The sequence below is a fragment of the Gossypium hirsutum genome, chromosome D05 (assembly GCF_007990345.1).
Source record: "Gossypium hirsutum isolate 1008001.06 chromosome D05, Gossypium_hirsutum_v2.1, whole genome shotgun sequence".
NCBI classification, from domain to species: Eukaryota; Viridiplantae; Streptophyta; class Magnoliopsida; order Malvales; family Malvaceae; genus Gossypium; species Gossypium hirsutum.
Genome location: NC_053441.1, coordinates 4263066 through 4286225, shown reverse-complemented (window position 1 = coordinate 4286225; position 23160 = coordinate 4263066). Strand labels below are relative to the sequence as shown.

Genomic DNA, 23160 nt, shown 5'->3' with positions numbered 1-23160 from the left:
CAGAGCCAGGTTCGTACTTGGGGAATACGACCGTTTATGGTACTATTCACGTATACAGCACTATTCACGTATACAGTACTATTCACGTATACGGCACTATTCACGTATACAGTACTGTTCACGTATACAGTAGTTGGGATTGAGGAGAAAAATGTCAGCAGCATCGTCATCAGCAAGGACTACTGTAACAAATGCAAAATTTGAAGTAGAGAAATTTGACGGTACCAATAATTTTGGTATGTGGCAGTGTGAGATCCTGGATGTCTTATGTCAGCAAGAGCTGGATATAGCCCTTGAAGAAAAACCTGACAAGATGGATGACAAGGAGTGGGCCAAGATCAATAGACAGGCGTGTGGTACAATCCGCCTATGTTTGGCCAAAGAGCAGAAGTACTCCGTCATGAGGGAGACATCAGCGAAGAAGCTGTGGGATACATTGGAAGAAAAGTTTCTAACGAAAAGTCTTGAAAATAGGCTTTATATGAAAAAGAAACTTTTTCGGTTCACGTATGCACCCGGTATGTCGATGAATGACCATGTGAACTCATTCAATAAAATTTTAGCAGACTTGCTAAATTTGGATGAGAAATTTGAAGATGAAGACAAGGCATTATTGTTGTTGAATTCCCTTCCTGATGAATATGATCATCTTACCACCACATTGCTTCATGGGAAAGATTCAATCACATTTGATGCAGTCTGTAGTGCGTTGTATAGATCTGAGACTCGAAAGAAAGATAAAAGAGATCACAGAGATACAACTGCAGAAGTCTTAACAGTAAGAGGTCGTTCACACAGCAGCAAAACTGGTAGAAGGGGTAAGTCCAAAGGGAGACCCGCCAAAGATGAATGTGCCTTTTGTCGTGAGAAAGGGCATTGGAAAAAGAATTGTCCTAAGTTACAAAAGGGCAAGTCTATTTCTAATGCATGTGTAGCGGAGCATGATGAGGAGTCAGACTTTAGCTTGGTTGGCATGGCAATGGCATGTCAAACGGATGAGTGGATATTGGATTCGGGATGTACTTACCATATGTGTCCTAATAAGGACTGGTTTTCTAGTCTTGAAGAACTAGAAGGTGGAGTTGTTTTTATGGGCAATGATAGTGCCTGTAAGACAATGGGTGTAGGTACAATCAAATTGAAGAACCATGACGGCTCAATCCAAGTTCTGACAGATGTTCGCTATGTACCCAGCTTGAAGAAAAATCTCATCTCATTAGGGGCCCTAGAATCTAAAGGGCTCACAATCACTTTGAGAGATGGATTACTAAAGGTAGTAGCTGGGGTATTGACGGTGATGAAAGGCACTAGAAGAAATAACTTGTACTATTTAAATGGAAGTACAATTATTGGATCAACATCAACAGCTTCTGCGAAAGATGCAGATTCAGAGGCTACCAGGTTATGGCATAGGCGATTGGGACATGCTGGTGAAAAAGCTTTGCAGACTTTGGCGAAGCAAGGCTTGTTGAAAGGTGCAAATTCTTGCAAATTGGAATTCTGTGAACATTGTGTTCTGGGCAAGCAGACGAGGGTAAAATTTGGTTCAGCAATTCACAATACGAAAGGAATTCTGGACTATGTTCACAGTGATGTGTGGGGACCTACCAAAGTGGCTTCTTTGGGAGGTATGCACTATTTTGTCACTTTTCTTGATGATTATTCAAGAAAAGTATGGGTGTATCTAATGAAAAGAAAAAATGAAGTTTTGGATGCATTTCTGAAGTGGAAGAAGATGGTGGAGACTCAGACAGGTCGAAAGGTCAAACGACTTCGATCAGATAATAGTACTGAGTACAAAAATGATCCATTTCTACAAGTATGTCAAGATGAGGGCATTGTGCGACACTTCACTGTTCGAGATACACCACAGCAGAATGGGGTGGCAGAACGCATGAATCGGACTATACTGGAGAAAGTTCGATGTATGTTGTCCAATGCTGGATTGGGCAAGGAATTTTGGGCTGAGGCAGTTACATATGCATGCCATCTAATTAACCGATTGCCATCAGCTGCAATAAATGGAAAAACTCCTATGGAGATGTGGACTGGTAAACCTGCTACTGATTATGATTCTTTACATGTTTTTGGTTCCACTGCATATTATCATGTAAAAGAATCTAAGTTAGACCCAAGAGCAAAGAAAGTATTATTCATGGGTATAACTGGTGGTGTAAAAGGATACCGTCTCTGGTGTCCTGATACAAGGAAGATTGTTTTCAGTAGAGATGTAACTTTTGATGAATCAACCATGATGAAGAACGAGGATTCACAAAAGGATGACAAAACCAGTAGTACTTTGCAGCAGGTGGAGTTTGAAAAGGTTAATGATGATCCAGCTAATATTGAAAGAACAAATGATGAAGAAGTTTCGACCCAAGAACTTCTACAGCAACAAGATTCAATTGTATATAGGAGGCCAAGAAGAGAGATTCGTAAGCCTGCTCGCTTTGACGATATGGTGGCCTATGCACTTCCAATTGCAGATGATGATGTTCCTTCCACTTACACAGAAGCAATAAGTAACTCTGATGGTGTAAAGTGGAAGCAAGCTATGAATGAAGAAATGCAGTCTCTTCATAAAAATAGGACTTGGGAGTTGGTGAGACTGCCCAAGGGAAAGAAGGCAATTGGATGCAAATGGGTATATGCAAAGAAGGAAGGATTTCCTGGTAAAAATGAAATTCGATACAAGGCTAGATTGGTAGCAAAGGGTTACGCTCAGAAAGAAGGAATAGACTACAATGAAGTGTTTTCTCCAGTTGTGAAGCATTCGTCTATTCAGATTTTGCTAGCCTTGGTTGCGCAATATGATCTTGAACTAGTTCAGCTTGATGTGAAGACTGCGTTTTTACACGGTGATTTGGAAGAGGAAATCTATATGACTCAGCCAGATGGATTCAAGGTTGCTGGAAAAGAAAATTGGGTTTGCAAACTGACAAAGTCGCTTTATGGATTGAAGCAATCTCCGAGGCAGTGGTACAAGCGATTTGATCAGTTCATGAAAGGGCAAAGGTACACAAGAAGTAAATTTGATCATTGCGTGTATTTTCAGAAGCTACAAGAAGGAACTTTCATATACTTGCTCTTATATGTTGATGATATGCTAATAGCATCTAAGAGCAAAGTTGAGATTGAAAGATTGAAGACTCAACTCAATCTCGAGTTTGAGATGAAAGATCTAGGAGAAGCTAAAAAGATTCTCGGCATGGAAATATGTAGAGATAGAGCTCATGGCAGAGTTAGCTTGTCTCAGAAGCAGTATTTGAAAAAAGTACTACAGCAGTTTGGCATGAACGAGCAGACCAAACCTGTAAGTACCCCGTTGGCTTCTCATTTTAAGCTTTCTGCACAACTATCTCCTTCGACGAATACGGAACGAGAATACATGTTGCAAGTTCCGTATTCTAATGCAGTGGGTAGCTTGATGTATGCAATGGTGTGTACAAGACCCGACATTTCACAGGCAGTTAGTATAGTGAGCAGGTATATGCATAATCCTGGAAAAGGACATTGGCAAGCTGTGAAATGGATTCTACGGTATATTCAGAAGACCGTGGATGTTGGATTACTGTTCAAGCAGGATAATACACTTGGTAAAGGTGTTATTGGGTACGTTGATTCTGACTATGCCGGTGATTTGGACAAGCGAAGATCAACCACCGGTTATGTGTTTACACTTGCTGGAGGACCAATAAGTTGGAAGTCTACACTACAGTCTACAGTTGCATTGTCAACCACAGAAGCCGAATACATGGCTGTAACAGAGGCTGTAAAGGAGGCTATTTGGTTACAAGGTATGGCTAAAACCTTGGGGTTGGTTCAGGAGCATATTAACGTGTATTGTGATAGTCAAAGTGCTATTCATTTAGCAAAGAATCAAGTCTATCATGCACGTACAAAACATATCGACGTACGATTCCATTTTGTGCGGGAAATTATTGAAGAGGGGAAAATTTGTCTTCAGAAGATCAAGACTGCAGATAATCCCGCAGATATGATGACCAAGGTGGTAACAACAACCAAGTTCGAACATTGTTTGAACTTGATCAATATCCTGCAAGTTTAACAGTTGAAGAAGGCACTATCAAGTATTGTTGTCAAAGGTAGAAAGAATTGTGTGAAGATAAGATTATCCTAATCAAATCTTCAAGGTGGAGATTATTGGATACCTACAATCTTTGACTTTTCAAAGATGAATAGTGGCAAAAAGTTGGCACCGAAAGGCACCGAAAGTAGAAAGTAAGATTAGTTGGCATGGGATAATTGCAATTTTGGTCCCTAATTGTATAGGGACATTGCAAGTTGATCCTTAAACCTCAACTATAAATAGGCCTAACCATTTCTTACTTTCTTCATCCCACACTTGCCATTCTCTACTTAAGGCAATTGTTTTCTCTCCCTATTTGTAAACTTTCACTTGTATTTTTGGAGTGAAATATATTTGGTAGTGCCCGAGGACGTAGGCAAAATTTGCTGAACCTCGTTAAAATTCTAGTGTTCTTTATTTTTTGTTCTGCATATTTTGCAAGTGTCATTGTAGTGATTTATTGTGCTATTAAATTACGATAGAGGGATATTCTGGCTAGGAAAGATCTGGTATGTAAGCGATCCTCGTGATCCACCTCTCTTTCCTGGGAATTGAACTTAGTGTGATTTTTCAGTACAATAATTTTACTCTTTCACACGCTTCCGCAAAACAATATTGTCCTTCGACTTCTCTTACCTTTTTATTTTTATTTCTTTATAATTTTTACTCTTTCTATTGCCGTTTATATATATTAACAAAAACAAGTTCACTCGTTCCAAACAACAATACAGACAATGTTTGGGAGGATATTGATGTACATCCCTTTAAAACAAAAATATCCATCATCATTTTGATTTTAATATAACAATTACATGAAAAGCTATGTGGTAATGTACAAAGGAATGAAAATTGTACATGTTGGGTTTGGGTGTGGTTCAACTCGCTCAAAGAAAATAAATCAACAAATAAATATATTTAACTTATTAAAATTAACTGGGTTACCATGTCATCTTCAGATAAAATTTACATGCCAAAGCCTTTAAGGCCATGCATCTCATGCAATACATTAGTGAATATAAAAAGGCTCGAATACAGTAAACCTCGACTTGAAAAGGCTGCTGCTGCAAGTAGCATTATGATGAATGGTGAGAACATCTAGATTTAAGTTACTTACCATTGAGTCATTCATACCCATTCTAGTAAGATCATCAATCAACCTTTTTTCGGATATGTGATTTCCAATTCCCAATCTTCTCTTTATCTAGTTTTCTGCTTGGTGTATACATCAGATTTTGTTAACTAAAATATGAGAAAAAAATTCAGCAATAATGTAAAAGGATTGGTACTAATGTCTACAAACCTTGATGTCATTATCCATATCAGGAGTGAAATGAATGTGTTGGTTTATTCCAGAGCGTGCTGCATCCATTGTAGAAACTTTGAAAAGTCTTAATGCTTCAGTTACGTCACTTTCAGTGGCAACATGTGACCTAAAACACATTTTTAGGTAACTGTTAAAAGGGGGCAAAATTTTCATCAAGTTATATCAAAATAGAGTTAAAAAATGTCACTCTTCCAGTTTGAATTTTAAATTTAAGCATTCACAACTCAACTTGATTAGCTAAAATCAGTGCTTACAATTTCATTTTTGCAAGAGACTCGTTTAACCTTATGATGGCCTCTAACTGCATCACCGTGATGGGGATTGCAGCAGCTTCTCCAGTCTCATTTGCTTGCTGCCTCATTTCCTACAAGAATAACTCCTGTTGATGACTAATGTTAGTTAGCATGTTAAATAACCTTGAGATTATTATTCTAAAATATATTTCAACTTCTGGTGTCAATGGGCAGTTAGGGAGCCTTTTTTATTAGTTTAATTTAGGCACAAACATACTAAGACAATACTCATTTATAGCCAAAGTTTGAGATTACCCTTCTCATATCAACATAATCACTCTGAAGCTTAGCACATGCAGCTTCTGAAAGGCGAGGGTGGCATTCTGATGTCATCGCGTTGCGCCAATATTGCGTCCCAGAGACCTCCAAAACCGTTATTGCGGCCGCAATTTAATACCATGCTCGAACTAAAACAGTTATTATTAACTAAAAATAATAAGCAATAGAATGTGTTTTGATAGAATTGATACTAATACTTGCAAGAGTGTTTTACCAGACGCAGATAATCGGAAGGAGAGAATCGAAGGAGACAAGGTCTTCAAGATTGACCACTAGAAGTTCAGGGTTATTCACGAGGCTTTCTCTGTAAGGGAACACGTTCTTCTCCTTCTAGAAGTTTCTGATGAACTCCTTGAATTTAAGGAGCACGGAATGGCGACTCGAAGTGGCCGATGCGGTGGCACTTCCGCTTCCGAGGAGGCATCTGTGAATTGCGTCTGGTTGCTGTAATGCACCCCTCCTTCGTCCTATCTTGACATCTTTTTCTACTACGATTATTTTTTATTTTCGTTCTCTCTGAAATGAAGAAGCGAAATCGCTCCTTCTGAGGCGTCTCCTTTTCCTTGATGTTTTCGGCAGGAAGGTGATGGAGTTTTGGCGGGGACATGGCTCACACGTGCGATAAACTCGTGTGACTAAAGATTGAATTTGGATTAACTGGTTCGCTGAATAAAATTTGATGGTGCCCGTCAAGGAATCGCATGACGAAAATGTTTCTTTTTGTTCTTATTTCTCCTCGATATGAGATCATTTTCGTCTTTATTTTTTACTCAAGTAATATTCATTTTCAATGTGATTTTACATTATATTAATTTTTTCCCATATCAGCAGTTATATTCTATGTTAGAATCATGTTAGATTTCAGATGCCACCATTGAAGACGACACAGGGGAAGCTGATAATTTTGCATCAAATTATATTCTATATTAGATTGTATAATATTTTCTTTTTTTAACTTGTAGATGTGTGATTGAAATCGATACATTAAAATTTTAACTTTTAGATTATCGAAGTTTGTCTAATAAACCAAACAAATTTTTTTATCAATAATTGTTGGACAAAATACATGTATAACATATCATTGTCCATGTGTCTTAAAATGCATATTATCCATATTTTGTCCCGAGTTTGTTTTAGTTAACAAACGCCCAAGAAAAGGAAAAATAAAAATAAAATAAAAAAATCAAATTTTGATACTGTTCGAGTTTGTTTTAGTTAACAGCCATCAATACAGACATCATCAAACATATTTGAGTTTGAAATCTAAATTCGATCATCTTATTATCTCAATTGAATAGCTTTAATCCTCTATCTCGAGTTTAATAAATTTAATCTTTTACACTTTCATGACACAGCACCAGATACATGGATTGAATTAAATTGGGCTCCTTGTTGGATACATGGACATACCAAAAATGCCACGTTAACAAGCTCGAAGCAAAATTTTAATTTTGTTGTTAAATCATCTTTTATTCGACTTCTAAAGAAAATGCTGGTTTTAAGTTCATTAAATAGGGGATGAAGAGAGAGATTAGAGCCATTGAACTGAGATAGCAAAATGACTAAATTCAAACCTTGATCTCCATTATGTCTAGCAATGAGGTTCAGTCGGTTAAGTTGACCTATTGTAAGTATCCTCCATGTTTTAAATACCAGAGTGCACCTTCCGCTGCATGCTCGGCTGCTGCCTTCTTTGTGGTCCGAGGACTGCTGAAGCACTCCAATATCATATCTGGAGCTTCTTCGATTTCAACTATTACCCTGTAAGTGAATCTGCAAAAGATTTTGAATATATAGGATTTGAGTAAAATTATTCAAGAGGGATGTAGTTTGAAGTTCCCATCTTTCGAACTGTCCTAATGGAGACTTTTCAGCTGTCTTTTCTAGTATATATGCGTCGTGTACTTACGATCTCAAATGACTTGGTCCTTCCTCTTTGCAACATTCAAACAAAGGGGGTTTCCAGCAATTGATAGCACAGATTTCGTATAACTGTGATCTAGCAGTACGACCATGTGATTCACCTGAGAAATTAAGAGACAAATAAGATAATTGCTCCACACTGACTAGTCACAAAAAGTGTAACAATCATTTACCTTTGGATGGCGAGTCAATCCCACAACTAGGATCCACAATGGAGCAATTGGGGGATTTGCCTTTGGCTTCAATACCAGAGGCTGAACCCCTTGCTGCTTTTACTTCAAAAGAAGGTGGAGGTCTGCTACCAGGTGAGATGCAAGATACACCGCTAGAAGTTGTCCTTTTACTAGAACGGGTTTTGGGGTTGAAATCATTCACAAGAGATTCTTGCAATTTCATGTTTTCAAATCCAACTATGTCAGTAACACTGACATCAATGGATGTTTCATCGTATCCAATCAGCTTGGCTTCATTCTTGGGGCTTCCCTTCAAAACTTCTTCCAAGGACTTTGATTTGGGTGCATATCCTAGAGCCTGTACATTCAAAGACAAGAAGAGACAGGGATTAAGTCGCAAATTCACAATCATTTATCGACCAGCAATATAAGGCAAGCTTCACAAGTTTGGAATATACCTACACTAAGACTGGGCTATAAATGATATTAACTTCTAAAAGGAACCAAATATGAGTACATATTCAAAAAGCATCATGTTTTAATGGCATCAAGAAGAGGGAATAGGAAAGTATGCAGGGCACCTGTTACCTTTAACTTTACATATAGTTGATGTGCAGTAGTTCTGATAGCTTCTTTTCTATTAATGTTGCTGGAAGAAACACATAGAGGTACATCTCCTGCATTTACCTTTGCATCCACTGAAAATTTTCTACCAACTTTTGCAACTAGAAACTGCAAATCCCAGTTATAACGCTGGGAAAGCTCCTGTACTTCCCTGATAGGATTGAGCTGCACACTTGAAAGGCTCTTGATTGGATCCAGAATGGATAGCATTATCTTCCAAACACGGTTCAAGTTGAACCCTGTATCAAGGAGAATAGCACCGAAACAAGACTCTACCAAGTCACCAAGAGCCTGCATCAATACATTAAAGCTATTAAATTAAAAACCCTTCTTGAAGGTATTGTGCAGCAGCATTGTGTTCTTACACAGATTTGCTTTTATCATAATATCAGTTCCACCTAGCTCTCATAAATCAAACTCAAAGAAAGAATCAAAATCTGCCACCCACATCTTCGTCCTCAAACAAGAAAATAGCATAAAATTAAATCAGCTCCAAAAAAGATTTGCTTCGATTATTATACTGCATTCTACCAAATGCTCATAATTATTTTTTAAATTTATCATAATCCAGCATATGTATTCTCTTAAACAAATAAGACAATAAGCATGAACATAATTTAGTTGCAAGCTTTGCATTAGTAACTTGCATTATATAAAGATGGCTAAAATTCATTATATCTTGGGGGGAAAGAGGAAAGCATGCATGAGGGGGCATAAGATACAACAGCTAGTAATTCTTACCTTCGGATATTTTGGCCCTTCAAACAATCCCCTGTCTGGTGATGATGATGTGATGAAGTCAACATATTTTTCTATGGCCTCGTTGAGGTGACAAGAGTCACACATAAGAAATTTGTGTAAGCGTCTGTCCACGGCAACATTGGCAAAGGACTTGTTGTTCACTGACACTGATCTCAAATCAGTCAACTGACCAGGTTTCAACTTTGGATACAGTGAAAACAGATATGATGTAATTAAATAATCTAAGACAGCATCTCCAAGAAACTCCAATCTCTGGAAAAGTATCAAAGTATTATTAATTGTTGCATCAGAAAATAGAATGTTATAAAAATGACAAGGCAGGTGAAAAATACAAAACATAAAGAGAGTCTGATTTCCTTAAGTAGAAAAGCAGACATATTGCATACCTGGTAGCAGCCTCCCCCATGCCTATTAAAAGAAGGATGCACAATCGCCTGAAGGAGGAGACCCTTATGAAGAAACTGGTAACCCAACAAATTTTCAAGATCTCCAATATCCAATAGGGAGGAAAGTGGCATAAATCTCTTGCTTGCAGCGCAAATACTATTAAGTTGAGAACCTTGGAAGTCCACTCGTATGCCTATCCATCTAAGAAATGCTGTTGCCGCTTGGAAGCCCCTATCAACTATAAATGCTCCTACAAGAGCCTCAACCACATCAGAAATTGTGTCCTTATGTAGCCAATGGTGATTTCTACTACATCTGACTTCACTCTTTGTATGATCTACTTGACAACTAGATTGTGGGTGAACAGTTCCTTTAGTTTCTTTTGTACAAATTACTGGGCAGGGATGGCCCAAGGGAAAGAACTGATAAGGATCAAAAGGTTGATCACGTATGTAAACCTGAAATTTAGTGGAAACACAGAACCGTAAATATTTATTATTTATCTTAAAACACCAAATAGACATAGACATATTTAATCTTCTTAGGTTCAAATTATCCATTCCAAGTGGCATGAACGTAAAGCATTTGAATACACCCAAAACTCCTTCAACGGCTGATGCTAACAATTCCAAAATCAAGGAGAGGGTTCTAACTACACACATTGTTTCTTAGTTTAATCATTTTAGTAAATACCACATTTTTCTATAATCTTCTATGTCTACAGGTCTAAGATAATTTATCCATATTGGATGAGTGACATGAACATGCACCTTAGCATTTAATGCAACTACTCCACATTTGTTAGCAGTGAAGAATGGCAGACTGGAATCGTAAAAATGTTCTATGTTTGAAATAGTATGTTGACCAACAGGTAAAATTTCTCAAAAATATAACAATTATGCTATTCATAACAGAAGTCAAAACTTCTGTATAAGAATATCACTTTCTAAAACACAATCAAACCTGTAAATTTCGCCTTGTTGCCAGCTTGAATAAATTAGAATTATTTACAACATTAATCCTTCTCCTAGTCAATTCCCCTTCATCAAGTGCATCATGTAAAAGAAAAAGATGGCGGGCCACAGCAAACTTGAGGAAGGAATCACCAAGTGTCTCAAGCCTTTCAAGAGAAAAACGCTCTTGACACTTCTCTGTAGTAAGTGCTTCTAGGACCTAACACCATTTCAAACTGTTAGTCATAGATAACGTTCATGGAGATGCTTGCATTTCTTGATTAAATGATTGGACTAGCACAGTAACTAACTTAACAGACACTTAACCAAAAGCACTAGTCATAATATCACGTGGACTTAGGTCTTACCCTAAGGGCTGTAACTTCAGCTCCCTCGGCAAATGAAGCAGAAAAAACATGCTTCAGTTCAATAGCCACAAGCAAGTTCTCCAGGCGATGCATAATTGATGGTAACAAAGAAAGCGAACTCCCTATCTCTTTGGAGAAGCCTATTATTTTCAGCTGACAAAGCTCAGGAGGCAAATCAATGAAGTATTCTTCCAGTTCATTTGCTTCTGTTTACAACAAAGAACAGCCTTAAGAAATGAAAAGACAGAGAAAATCAACAAAACATATTTCCCTTTTGTTTGATTTACTGATAGAGAAAATGAGAAGGACCTTTTTTTCCTTTGGGGGGCAGGGGGGATCCAGAATGACTCAAGCTTTTGATACTAAAAAGGTTGTATTAAAGATAACATTTTAACGATATACTAGTACATTTCCAGGGAAGATTCAGACAAAAACCAATAGCCCCATTAATCCAAGTGCTGAAGCAGATTAAAGAATGGCCAGCAAGGCCGGTTGTAAAGCATTTTATTGTTGCAATAGCCTGATTCTACTTACAAGCTAGTAATCCTTAAGTCTAGGATTGGAAAAGAAAGATTAATCCTCAATCTTCAGCGCCATGTGAGAACTCATAGTCTCACTCAATCGCCCAACTTGAGCATTTCTCATTTCCAAAAGAATACAGTTCAAGATATCTCTTGCACATCAAATAAGCTGCATGGATATTAGGCTACTTCAAATTGGTAATTTCTTGTTTTCTAGTGTTTTCTGATGATGAAGAAGAAAAATCAGAAAAGGACAATCATTAACAAATAATTAACAATAAATCAGGCATTTCATGTCAATTACAGGCAATGTAGCACTAATCTATCAATAATGAACCATAAATCTTGTTCCCATCATGAAAAAATAATGCAATCTGACAAAACAAATAGCAATATACCCATGAAGATGGTAGCAAGGTCTAGAATATCATATCTTGAACACAAATAATCCAGTATAACAAGCAACATACTTAGTGAAAAGGGAACAATGACAAGAATGAAAGCAAAGCAAACGAGAAGCTACCTGAATCCTCCGGCTTTCGGTTGTGGAGCAAATTGTGCAACTTAAAAAGTGGTTTTGCATGCAGAAGAGGTTGTTCAGGGTACTTAAGATGAATGCCAGACCTGATTGACAACATTCAAGTTAACACTTTATCAATTGAATACTAGATAAAAACCTAATCTAAACAACTTGGTGAGCATAACCTCCCCATAAACTATTCTGATAACGTTAATAACAGTTGTGAATCAAGAGTGGAGCTACCAACATGTTTAAGTGCTCCACGTGATTTAAAGTGCCTGAATCTCTATATGGGCTGTAACCATTTTTTTCACCAACAATGCTAGTAATAAAGTAAAAGGCCCTCTTGTGTGTGGCATACACCAAACTATTCTCAATGTCTCTTATACTCCTACAACCATTTACAAGGTGCAAGCAAACATCTGAAGGGAAATTTTCAATCTTTGCAGCTGCAACAGGAGGCTTAAAAAGTGGAGACGACAAACATCTTTGCACAATCCCCCAATCCACTGTCACTTTATTCTCACAATTGGAGAGAATAACAGGAAGCAATAAATAGAATGTTGAGGAGCTTGATGAAAGAAAGACATTTCCTAAAGTAATAAATTCAGAAAGGAGTTCTGATCTATCAAGGATGACCTTGAAGAACATTTCTTGAAAATGCTGTGCCTGCATGATCTGCATATGCACAGATACACAGTGAGTTTTGGTAGTAAGATAATTAGAACAAAGTATGACAGAAACAAAACATTGTTACCTCTTCTCTCTTAAATTCTGCAACTCCAGATGGGGTAAGCTTTGTCATCACCGACCTACGGCGAGATAGGTGAAGATCCAGCTCCATTCTCTCAGCCTCCTTAGGGAGAGGCGACTTGACAAAGAGAGCAAACTCTTTATAGCTCCTGTCCTTAGGATTCGGATTAAATTTTATATAGTAAGCATAAAGGAGGACACAGTTCTCTAAGTTAGTCCATGATTCTTTAAGCACAGCAGGAACAAGCATCTCATGTAGTTCACCTCGTGAATCCTCATCTGCTGAAAAACAAAATCAAATTTTGCTGAGATTAAAGACAAGCAAAAGTGATTAATTCTATACCAGTCACCCAACCAAAAAGAAGAAGAAAAGAATAAGACTACAAAGTTGCTCTGCATCAACCTTCAGAGCTCCCAGAATCAGAAGACACCAGCAATGTTTCCTCCTCAAGAACACTGTTCTGCAGTGGCAAGAGATGGTCAGTCAAGGCTCCCAATTTATGCAATTCTTCAATTGCTTTTAGACAAGCATCTTTTTTGGCAGCATTAACTGAAGATTGAGGTGTACTGGCAATTTGATTTATTGGAGCATTCGAAGGTAATATTATATTGCAGATTGTTCCTCCTGAATCTTCAAAATAATAAAAGCTTGGCTTGGGGAAAAAGTACCTGAAAATTATATTCACGTGGATAATCTAAATTAGTAAATGAATTTCCACAAGAAACATATATAGTGACATTATAAGTTCAAAAGCAGGTAAGAATGAAAAAGTAAGGCATACTCATCATGGGGCAGTTTTGAGCAGTAATGATGAAGTAGAGAGATACTATATCCTGAACTGATGGAAGCACCAGATGAATCAACCATATAGATTCTCTCCTCAAGACCGATAGAAACCTCAGTAGATGTTCTGAAAGAAATTTCCACATTCATACGATCTTCATCTTTCTTAAAATTTTTAATCAAATCTAGTTCCTTCTCGTTCCCACTGCAAAGTTAAGAGAAAGAGATCTTATTTTTTCCCAATTACAGAAAGAGAACCAAATTGACAGACCTTCAAATAGCATATACTTTTATGAATAGCACCTGTTCACCAGAAATGCATACTCAGAGAGAGGCATTCTTGCACGTCCTCTTGATTGGATAAAGCTCGCAACAGTTTCTGGAAGGTCAAAACGTATCACAAGGCAGCATGTCTGAATGTCAAGTCCTTCTTCACCGACTTTAGTTGCAATCAAAAGATTCAACTGCCAAGTCAGCATTCAAGGAATCAAAAATAAATTAGTGTAAAAAAACCAGACAGACCTGCCAGGCAAACTGGTTGAACCAGGAACCAATTGCCTGTCTGGTCCAGTATATAAAACCCATTTAACCAGTAAAAAACGTAAAAACAGATGTTGGACTTTTCTAAATTTTATCGTATGTGATGAGATTAGAACATTTATTCCCTTGAATCAACATTAAATCAGTTTTATTAGATATTTACTATATTCAATAATTATTTAGCACAACTAGCCAGTTCAACCAGTCTGCCCAGTTGAACCAATAAACGGAGGTCTCACTGGTTTGACGTCTAGTCCAGTTTTTTAAACATTGGAATAAATTAATTCAACTGACACAGAACCGTTAACAATACTTACACAAGGTTTTCCTAATTGTTACCATTATCCTTCAAACATCACATAAGCTACAACCAACTAGAACTAGAGGCTCAAATTACAAGAACAAAGACTGAATGAATGAGCTTCTGTCTCATAATAACTTCGAGACATTAGGAAATGCACTTCCTTAGGAAAACATTTATAGAAATGATATGTGGATGTCAAAAAACACAAAATCTGCCCACGTTGTGCCTAAAGGATAAACTGAGCTAGTCCGCTAAAATGCAGAGATAAAAGTAACAATTCAATGATGTGCAAATTCACGAATTGGAAGGAGCTGAGTGACCAAGGAATATTAACACTAACAGAAGGGTTACCTCTCCTGTTCTGAACTTCTCAAGAATGTTTTTCATTGTCTTTCTTGACATACTTTTAAGTCCAGAGTGGACTCCCACAAGAAAATGGCACTTCCAAAATAATAGGAACTTAAGGTTTTGCAGTATGTATGACAAGGATCTTGCAGTAACAATCCTATTCACAAAAATTATGCATTTCATATTTGGCTGTAACCTGTAAAAGTAATTATAGAAGTTTGTGAGAGAAATATGTGTATGATACACCTTGTTAGTTAAATAATGAGAAAAGCAAAAAGCTTAAAGGCATGAAAAAATGCAGCAGTAAAGTTTGTTTGAAAGTAACCAGATAGAAAGAAATGAGACATGTCAACATAGTTAAAATGAATTAACATCAGTACATCACCCCTCATGCATTAAGTCCCTTCTCTTGCAATCTCTTGCCTCCTAGTGTTGCAAGAACTACATAAGTCATAATATTTGTTTACCAAGTACTATAACCATTGAAATGGTCCGATAGAGTTTCCATGCAATATATCTATCAAATAACCAAAAACCACTATACATGCTTGAATACAAACCTGAAGGTGGAAAGAATTCCAACAAGACGTAGCAGCTTTTTCGAGAAAAATGGCTCCTTCAAAATCTCTACATCAGATAAATCGTTTGCAGATCCATCTACAATATCAGCAACAAAGACTAATAGCTCAGATTCTTACTCAAGTTGACTGAAACAATAAGCAGAGCATATAAATTCAAAAATCTAAGGATCTCCATTTATCCCAAAAAAAAAACCCACTGATTACTAGAAGTTTAATACATACAAGTTACAATGGTGTAGCAAATCATAATGCGGCCATCAATTAACAGAGACAGAAGGCAGAATTAAGTTGAAGCTACTACTAAAAAGTTCCTACACTGATCCCATATCTCTCCTGCATAACTGAACTTTGATGAACACATAATTGGGTATAGAGCCACCAAGAAACCAGACAATAGCTACAACGAAGTTGAAGCTAGAATTTAAAAGGCCTAAAAAGATTATACCTCTCGTACAATCTGAAGCAAAAACATCAGCAGCATGAACAAGATATCGATCACATACAGAGTCGTCACTTAAAATCCCTTCATCTTCTATCAATTCATTCCTCTCAGAGTTATTACCAGTTAAAAGAAGTCGGCAAGCCTACAAAATGCAGAAGGTGGAAATAAATCAGAATTTCCTTGGATACTTTAATCAGCAACTACCTGCAAGTCTGCAACAAGCTAGAACTGATACAAGTTAAATGAAAGAATAAAAAATAAGTAGTCACTGCTTATTGGCAGTGCACAAAAAAAAAAGTAGCAAGTAATGACCTATGAATAAGACACCTTATAAAAATAAAGCCTTATTAAATAGCATGTGAATCTAATGTTCTACTCTATTTGGTATTCTCCAACATGATTTTGCCAGAGTACAGAGTTTGTGAATATAATTCAGATAAATAGAAAAAAGTTGCAGAATATGAAATAAGAATCAAAGTAACACTAATAGCAGATTATTTAATTGCAAGGGAAAGGCTCTCAACTGCAAATTAACAGAACCAAGAAATTCAATTGTTTTCACAAGATCTTACTTGCAATGCTCCCCAAATGCCCAGATTTTCTAAGCAAAATATTATATTATCATGCATTCTGTTGAGCAGCTTTTTTGTGTTCCTGGCAGATTGAATATCACCATTCTTCCTGACAAAAGGTATGCACTGCTCTTGCCATAAAGAAACAGAAAAAATAAATGAATAAATAAATACAACTTCTTCCAAGATAATCAAGAGAGTGCAAATGTGTCACTGAAACACACCTGGCGCTTAATCTCCTCAAGTTTACTACAATAGATAATGGTGGAACAAGAAGAACCAAAATTGACAGGACCATAATCATATACTCTAACCACAGGAGATGCTACAAAGCTTTCCAATTCCTCCTTATCTCCAACTGAATATACCTACAATTTGCGGCATGTGAAATATTAGAAAATTGACTACTCTGAGCATCTATATCAGAACAGAAATTGGTTTAAGAAAAGAATCCCCCCCCCCCCCCGGTTTTGATTATAACTAAAAAGTCTAGTTTATGGAAACATTCCTCATTGAAAAGGAAACTTTGGTTTTTGCATCTCCAAAGATATATGGTAGCACAGTCACACAGAGCAAGGGGATGAGGAAGAGAAAGAGAATGATTACGACGATATGACAACAATAAACATTACTCCACCTGGCCAAAATTACAGTGGTTGCTTGAATCCTTAAAACAGTTATAGTAACATTACTGACCACAATGACTCAAGGTAAGATATTTCTGTACTTCAACCTAAGCAGTTCTACTGGAAGACTGATTAGCGCAATTATGAAGAGGACCAAACACATTTGTCCACCAAACGGAAGAAACAGACAGTTCTCCTATAGCTAAACATGTATGTTAGTGAGATCAAGTAAATAGGGATCAGTTGCACTGAAGTGAGAAGGCAGAAAGCCAAATAGATCTTCTTGTCCTCATTGACTCACTAAACCAAGATGAATTATGACCTGCCACTACTCCAGCTTATGAAAGTCTGGAAAAGGTTGACTGAACCAAAGTCCTCAATTCAGGCTAACAAACACAAGTTAAGTAGGCATAGCATTTTCAAACAGCATTACAAAAACCCAGCTACATAAACTAAGAATAGTATCTTCACAAGCTACATTTATTCTAATTTAACAAGGAAACGTTTAGGCACCAAACATCTTCCCATGACATACACGAAATGCTGTTTACGAGTTTTATTCATCATGTAGGAATTATGATTGAACTTAGCTCCCTATCTTCAACCATAATTAGTTTTTAGAAGGAAAACAAGAGACTGCACCAAACCAGATTTCACAAAGTGAAAGTTTCGAAGACTCACCTTAGCATCAAGCAAGTTTTCGAGGCTGTTGATGCTTTTAGGTAAATTTACTTGACTGGAAGCATCTGAATGCGTAAGATAAGGTAATCAAAGAAGTAGCTATCAAAAGATGAGATAACAACTAATAACTAAAACAGCCTATCGATTAAAGAGGAAAATATATCATTGAAGAGCACTACAAGATGCAATATCATCCAATATATTTGTATCATATAAACTGAAAAGCGTAGCATAATTGAAAATGGAAACAAGTTTTTAGAAAACAATAATGAAAATGGGTTCAAATATGAGAATAAACAACCAAAAAAAAAAAAGACATCTTTTCAATTTTGAAAACACGGGATGTCCATTACTTCTTTGCTTGGCACTTTGCAAGTTAAGTTGACTCATAATTAAACACTATTTGAAGCCATTAATTAATAATATATGTTAATACTTATAACTAGAAGCCATTAGCAGTAATTATTCCCTTAACTGCTTTCTTTTTCCTTTTTTGTCTCTAGAGGCATCTTGAACTATTTACAATCTCATTTGTTCCTGTCTACTCAAATCTCTTTAACAAAAGCTTATGAAATTACAAAAGAAAAAGTTGAGAAATTTGAAATCAAGAATAATATCATTGGATGTTTTATTTATTTCTTTAACCTTTCCTCTCATTTTTAAATGTTTAGTGATATCAAACATATTTCACGGACATTTTTAGAAAAGAACATTTGTTTTCATTTACCAAACACATTTTCCATAAAAAAGTAGGCATTCGAATTTATTTTCTTGATTGATTCTGCCTTTACACACAACACATTTCAAAACACCTTTAATTTCTCGTACTTCCAATGGGAAAAGTTTTTGTACCGAAAGGAATTGAAAAGGAGATGGCTGATCCATGTAATAATTCAGACTTTTGTTTCAAAAGAAATGCAATTTTTAATTACCTTTACCAACAACGGGAGATGCTGTCATTCCAAATATACGAGGAAGCATTGATGCAGTAGCTTTATCATAAAAAACCTACATGATTGTCAAGTAATCTACAGAATCAAAATACATCAACTGATAAAGACTAATATAAATTTATCATTGAGAATACAAATGTGACTTCATGTAGCACTTTACTTTCATGATTTCTGCATAAGGATGGTTGCTTTTAATTTGAGCATGATGACACTCATCAAATATCAGAAGAGCGATTAAGTCCATCCTGATGAAGCAGTGATACAAGCTACGAAGTAGTATTTGGGGAGTCATAACAAGAACCTGTACAAAAAATTCAACATGAATAGAAATATAAGGCGAGGATGATGAAAGCCTCGAGGGTCCATAATCCTAATTAAAAATCTTCTATAAGGGGGAGGGGGGTGGAGGAAGAAAAACCGATAACATATTTGGTCAAGTGTAATAAATTAAAATTGGTAAACTTCATAAGACATATCTCTTTATAGTTAAGCTTTCAACATAGGATGTCGAATGACACGTGGACAACATAGGACGTTGAACAACACGTGGACAACATAGGATGTTGAACAACACGTGGATAAATTATAAACTTGCGTCAATCAAAGAACATAATAACCTCATATTCTTTGATCTCTATTTCCCAGTCATGATGGTTCTTCAAGTGTCTGCAGTTACCACAATAAGTCCCAACCTTGAAATCAAGAGAATCTTCTATAACCCGGGCTTGCTATAAAACAATAACAAATTCCATTAAAAACCATGCATGGTCCACTGCTGCAAAGAATCCACAATTGACGAATGATGATCCAAGTTGGTTCCTAAATCCCAAACTTAGCCAAAACAATATTATAAACTAATAATTCCCGACAATCGAGTATTAATGCAGAAAATCATAGAAAGTAGCTCACCTGCTGAACAAGAGCCACTGTGGGAGCAAGAAAAATGCATACCCTATTCTGAGGTTTCCGTATCAAATGGCCAAGCTCATAAATAAGCAGAACTGCGATGTGGGTCTTCCCACAACCAGTCTCCAAATAAACAATTATGTTCTCTTCCATGGCTTTCTTGCATAACTCCAGTTGATACCTTAAATGAAAGCATAAAACCCGACGTGATTTTTAAATATATAAAAACTAAATTAAATATATAAAAGCTTCTCACAGGTTGTCGGAAACAGCACCCAAATAAACAGTGCATTTTTTTTTTATTTGGCTTTCGATGTTTTTGAAACAGAAACATCTAACAAGGTTTTTTATTTTTCATGTTTTCCCTCCAACCCCCTTCCCCCATCTTCCCACTTCCCTCAAGCCAAACAGATAGCTCTCGTTTAATTTAACTCGTGCAAAGAAATAAAAAAATAAATAAAGAGAACCAAGGCAAAGCCACATTGCATAAAGAAAAAACCGGAGCAAATATACATAGATATTTACATGTATAGGGAAGTGAAAGAGGGACTAACTTTCTAGCAATTTTTCGTGGATCCTTCTCTTTCTTTTCCATTATAGGTTCATCTTTTCGGCTGATTTCAACGATCGGCGACGGAGTAGAAAAGGCTTTAACTTTAGAGGCCATGAACGGCTCGGTCCCGTCGGTGGACAATTCGCCGCCCGGCATCAACGAGGGAATTATAGCCACAGCGGTGAGAAGACTGGTAAAAATTGCTTATTTTCCAAGTCTCAACCGCTAAGCAAAAAGAAAAAAAGATTATTGTTTGCTTTGATCAAATGGACAAATAGATGTCGAAATCCCATTCGGTTTACTAAGCAGAGCGGTCTCCTAGGATTTCTTGTAATGAATTGTGCTCAGTCAATGGAAAGTCAAATCTAGTAACTCCTCTTCCAACAATTTTTTATCATTACATTTGTTCGCTTATTAATGAGTCGAACTGCCGAATCTCGTCTCCCACTCGGAAATCCGAAATTTCATAAATAAAATCAAAATTAAACAGTGGAGAATGGTTTCTTTTATTCTCAAAAACAAATTAATAAACAATATATTAAATTCCGCTGTTTTTTCTTTAATTTTGAAATTTTAGTCTAAATTAAATAATAACCATTATATTTATTTGTTTCAATTTAATTATTAGTCTTGTACAATTATAGATTTAATTCATATTTTTCAATTGAATCATTCTAAATCGCAAATTTTAAAATTTCAATCTTGACCCAAATGACAATTGTTAATCCATTAACTGGATTTTTAGTAAACAATATGTGAAAATAACAAGCTGACATGACATTACACATGTGATAATATGTTTAGCGCATTAAATTTTAGAAATAATAAAAATTAACTTAATGAATTTAACAGTTATCATCAATTTTAAATTTTAAAAAGTACAAAAATTAAAAATGATCAAATTAAAGTATCAGAACTCAATCCATAACTTTTACAAAATACGAGGATTAATAGCAAAATTTAACCTAAAAATCAATTACTTAATTTGTAATTTAAACAACTCCTAAAGTTACTTTACTTTTAAATATTTTTTATGGATAATTTTATGATACTTTAAAAAATAAAAACTATACTTTAAAAAATAAAAACTAATTAAATAAGACAAGTAGCAGTTTTTTTATTTGTGGAGTTAGAAAACTTTGCCATCGTATACATAATGGCCAGCAAAGTCAAAAATCTAGTTATATAAAACGGAGAAAGTAGTCGAAGATTTCGGTCTCGAACTAAACATAGCCCCAAAAGGAAAAATAACTTAAAATTTATGAGGAATAAAACGAGCTTTCTTTGTTTGAATTTGGCCTCCTTATTTAAATCATAAATAATTAAAGACGCTGGCATGTTATCACAACTCTTTCAGCCAAACGACACTCTCAACCATCAATAAAAATCACGATGTAGCAAATCTCCATACAAATCATTACTCATGTGGTAGTGGAAACATCTCTTACTTGAAACAACGGATGCAAAAGAGCTCCAAACAAATCGAGTTTTTGTAGAAACTCTATGAACCATAAATCACCAAGGACTTAGAGAAATTGATAAGCTATAAAAGTAACATATTTAATCTCATTTTAATGCATTTTTGGATGATTAATAATGTAAATTAGTGAATTTGATGCTCCTAATATCTTAAATTCACATTTCCATACTTAGGAGAGCATTTGGGAGCAAAAGGAACGAAAAATGAGAAAAAATCGGACGAATAGAGCTGTTTCCAGAATCCACACGGCCTGGGCACTTCCACATGGGCTGGCCACACGCCCATGTGCCAGCCCATGTCGATATCGCACCTCATTTCCCAAACACGCGGAAAAAACCAATTTTTAGGCTTTTTGAACATTCTAAAGTCTATAAATATCAACTAGAAGAATATCTAAGGGGGTATTCAGAGAAGATTGAAAAAAAGACTCGAAGAACACCATCGGAATTAACTCAGAAGCAGATCTCCTTCAAGATTGAAGATCTCCATTTAATTTCCTTGAAGTCTTATTGAGTTTATTTATGTCTTGTTGTTATCCTAACTTTGAGATGTTTGTATTTAGGATTATGAACTAAATTCCCTATATACCTAGGATGGATCTTATTATTTGATTTTTGATTTACATGATAAATATTTGATTCTTGTTCTCAATTATGTATGCTTATTTCGTGTTTTAATATTTTCAGGATATTAATTCATGTTTAATGTGCTTATTTCAGTGGAGCAAAAGTCCCTGTTTAAGAGTATATCAAGCGTAATTGAGAGGAGTTGCATACAATCCTAGAGATAGAACAACATAAATCTACCAGATTAGAGTCAAATCTAATAAGGGAATCCATAAATTGAGTTAATGCGACAATAGGGGTTTTAATTAGAAAGATATTTCAATTAATTAACCTAGAGAACAAGGCATAAGCGAATAAATCATTTAATTCAGATTCATGATAATAAGTAAAGTCTAGGTGGATTCTTTCTTGGATATTGTCTATTTCATTAGTATCTTCGATAATTTTCCTATTTTATTCTCTGCTGCTTTATTAGTAAATTAGTTTAGTAATTTTAGATTAAAAACAATCATTCCAATTTGCAGGCTAAATAATAGAAAAGTAGTAATTACTGGTACTTTTAGTCTTCGTGGATACGATATTCCCTACTCACCATAACTATACTACTGTTTGATAGGTGCACTTGCCTTAGTCGTATTTATAATTAGTTTGTGAACATTAAAAACCCAAGCACAACAAGACTAGAGTGTCACAACAATTACCGCATGGCCCTAAATCATGATTGAAACCTTAGGCCAACAAAAAGTATATATTATTAAGATGATTTAAAAAGAAAATAGTTGGAGTCTGACATTAAAACAAAACCAGGGGTAATACAAATGATGGTGGTTGGCTGTTCCACGCCCATAGATTCA

The 23160-nt window shown here is 35.9% G+C and overlaps 1 protein-coding gene and 1 long non-coding RNA gene across 4 annotated transcripts; both read right to left on the bottom strand.

The window, feature by feature from the left end:
• Positions 1-4968: 4968 nt before the first annotated feature.
• LOC107906928 (uncharacterized) lies at positions 4969-6827 on the bottom strand. The gene is made up of 3 exons (XR_005913672.1): positions 5963-6827; positions 5669-5793; positions 4969-5520 (listed from the first exon to the last, which is right to left on the bottom strand). It is a non-coding gene; the product is annotated as an uncharacterized lncRNA (long non-coding RNA).
• Positions 6828-7156: 329 nt separating this feature from the next.
• Positions 7157-20713, bottom strand: LOC107940856 (dicer-like protein 4). 3 transcript variants are annotated; one of them, XM_016874315.2, is made up of 25 exons: positions 20262-20713; positions 19711-19888; positions 19419-19529; positions 18962-19102; positions 18781-18856; positions 17849-17913; positions 16766-16909; positions 16542-16667; positions 15973-16111; positions 15507-15603; positions 14950-15142; positions 14058-14218; positions 13753-13959; positions 13374-13639; positions 12975-13252; positions 12465-12895; positions 12221-12321; positions 11177-11382; positions 10819-11028; positions 9855-10313; positions 9448-9720; positions 8671-8997; positions 8083-8440; positions 7896-8010; positions 7157-7759 (listed from the first exon to the last, which is right to left on the bottom strand). In XM_016874315.2, the coding sequence occupies exons 1-25, from the start codon at positions 20414-20416 to the stop codon at positions 7609-7611; spliced, it is 4968 nt and encodes a 1655-aa protein (XP_016729804.2). In that variant the 5' UTR covers positions 20417-20713; the 3' UTR covers positions 7157-7608. The 3 variants fall into 3 exon arrangements, with proteins under 3 accessions (XP_016729804.2, XP_016729805.2, XP_016729806.1); XM_016874316.2 differs by having other exon boundaries at positions 12975-13249; positions 20262-20701; XM_016874317.2 differs by lacking the exons at positions 19419-19529; positions 19711-19888; positions 20262-20713 and having other exon boundaries at positions 18781-18876; positions 18962-19100.
• Between the last annotated feature and the right edge of the window lie 2447 nt (positions 20714-23160).

What these genes read in the sequence shown, in the direction of transcription:
- LOC107940856 (XM_016874315.2), bottom strand. Translation starts at nt 20,416, where the DNA reads ATGCCGGGCGGCGAATTGTCCACCGACGGGACCGAGCCGTTCATGGCC. An exon ending in TTGAGGAGATTAAGCGCCAG is followed by an intron (nt 16,668 to 16,765) that starts GTGTGTTTCAGT and finishes TGGCAAGAGCAG; the next exon opens with TGCATACCTTTTGTCAGGAA. An exon ending in AGAAGTTCAGAACAGGAGAG is followed by an intron (nt 14,219 to 14,949) that starts GTAACCCTTCTG and finishes CTGACTTGGCAG; the next exon opens with TTGAATCTTTTGATTGCAAC.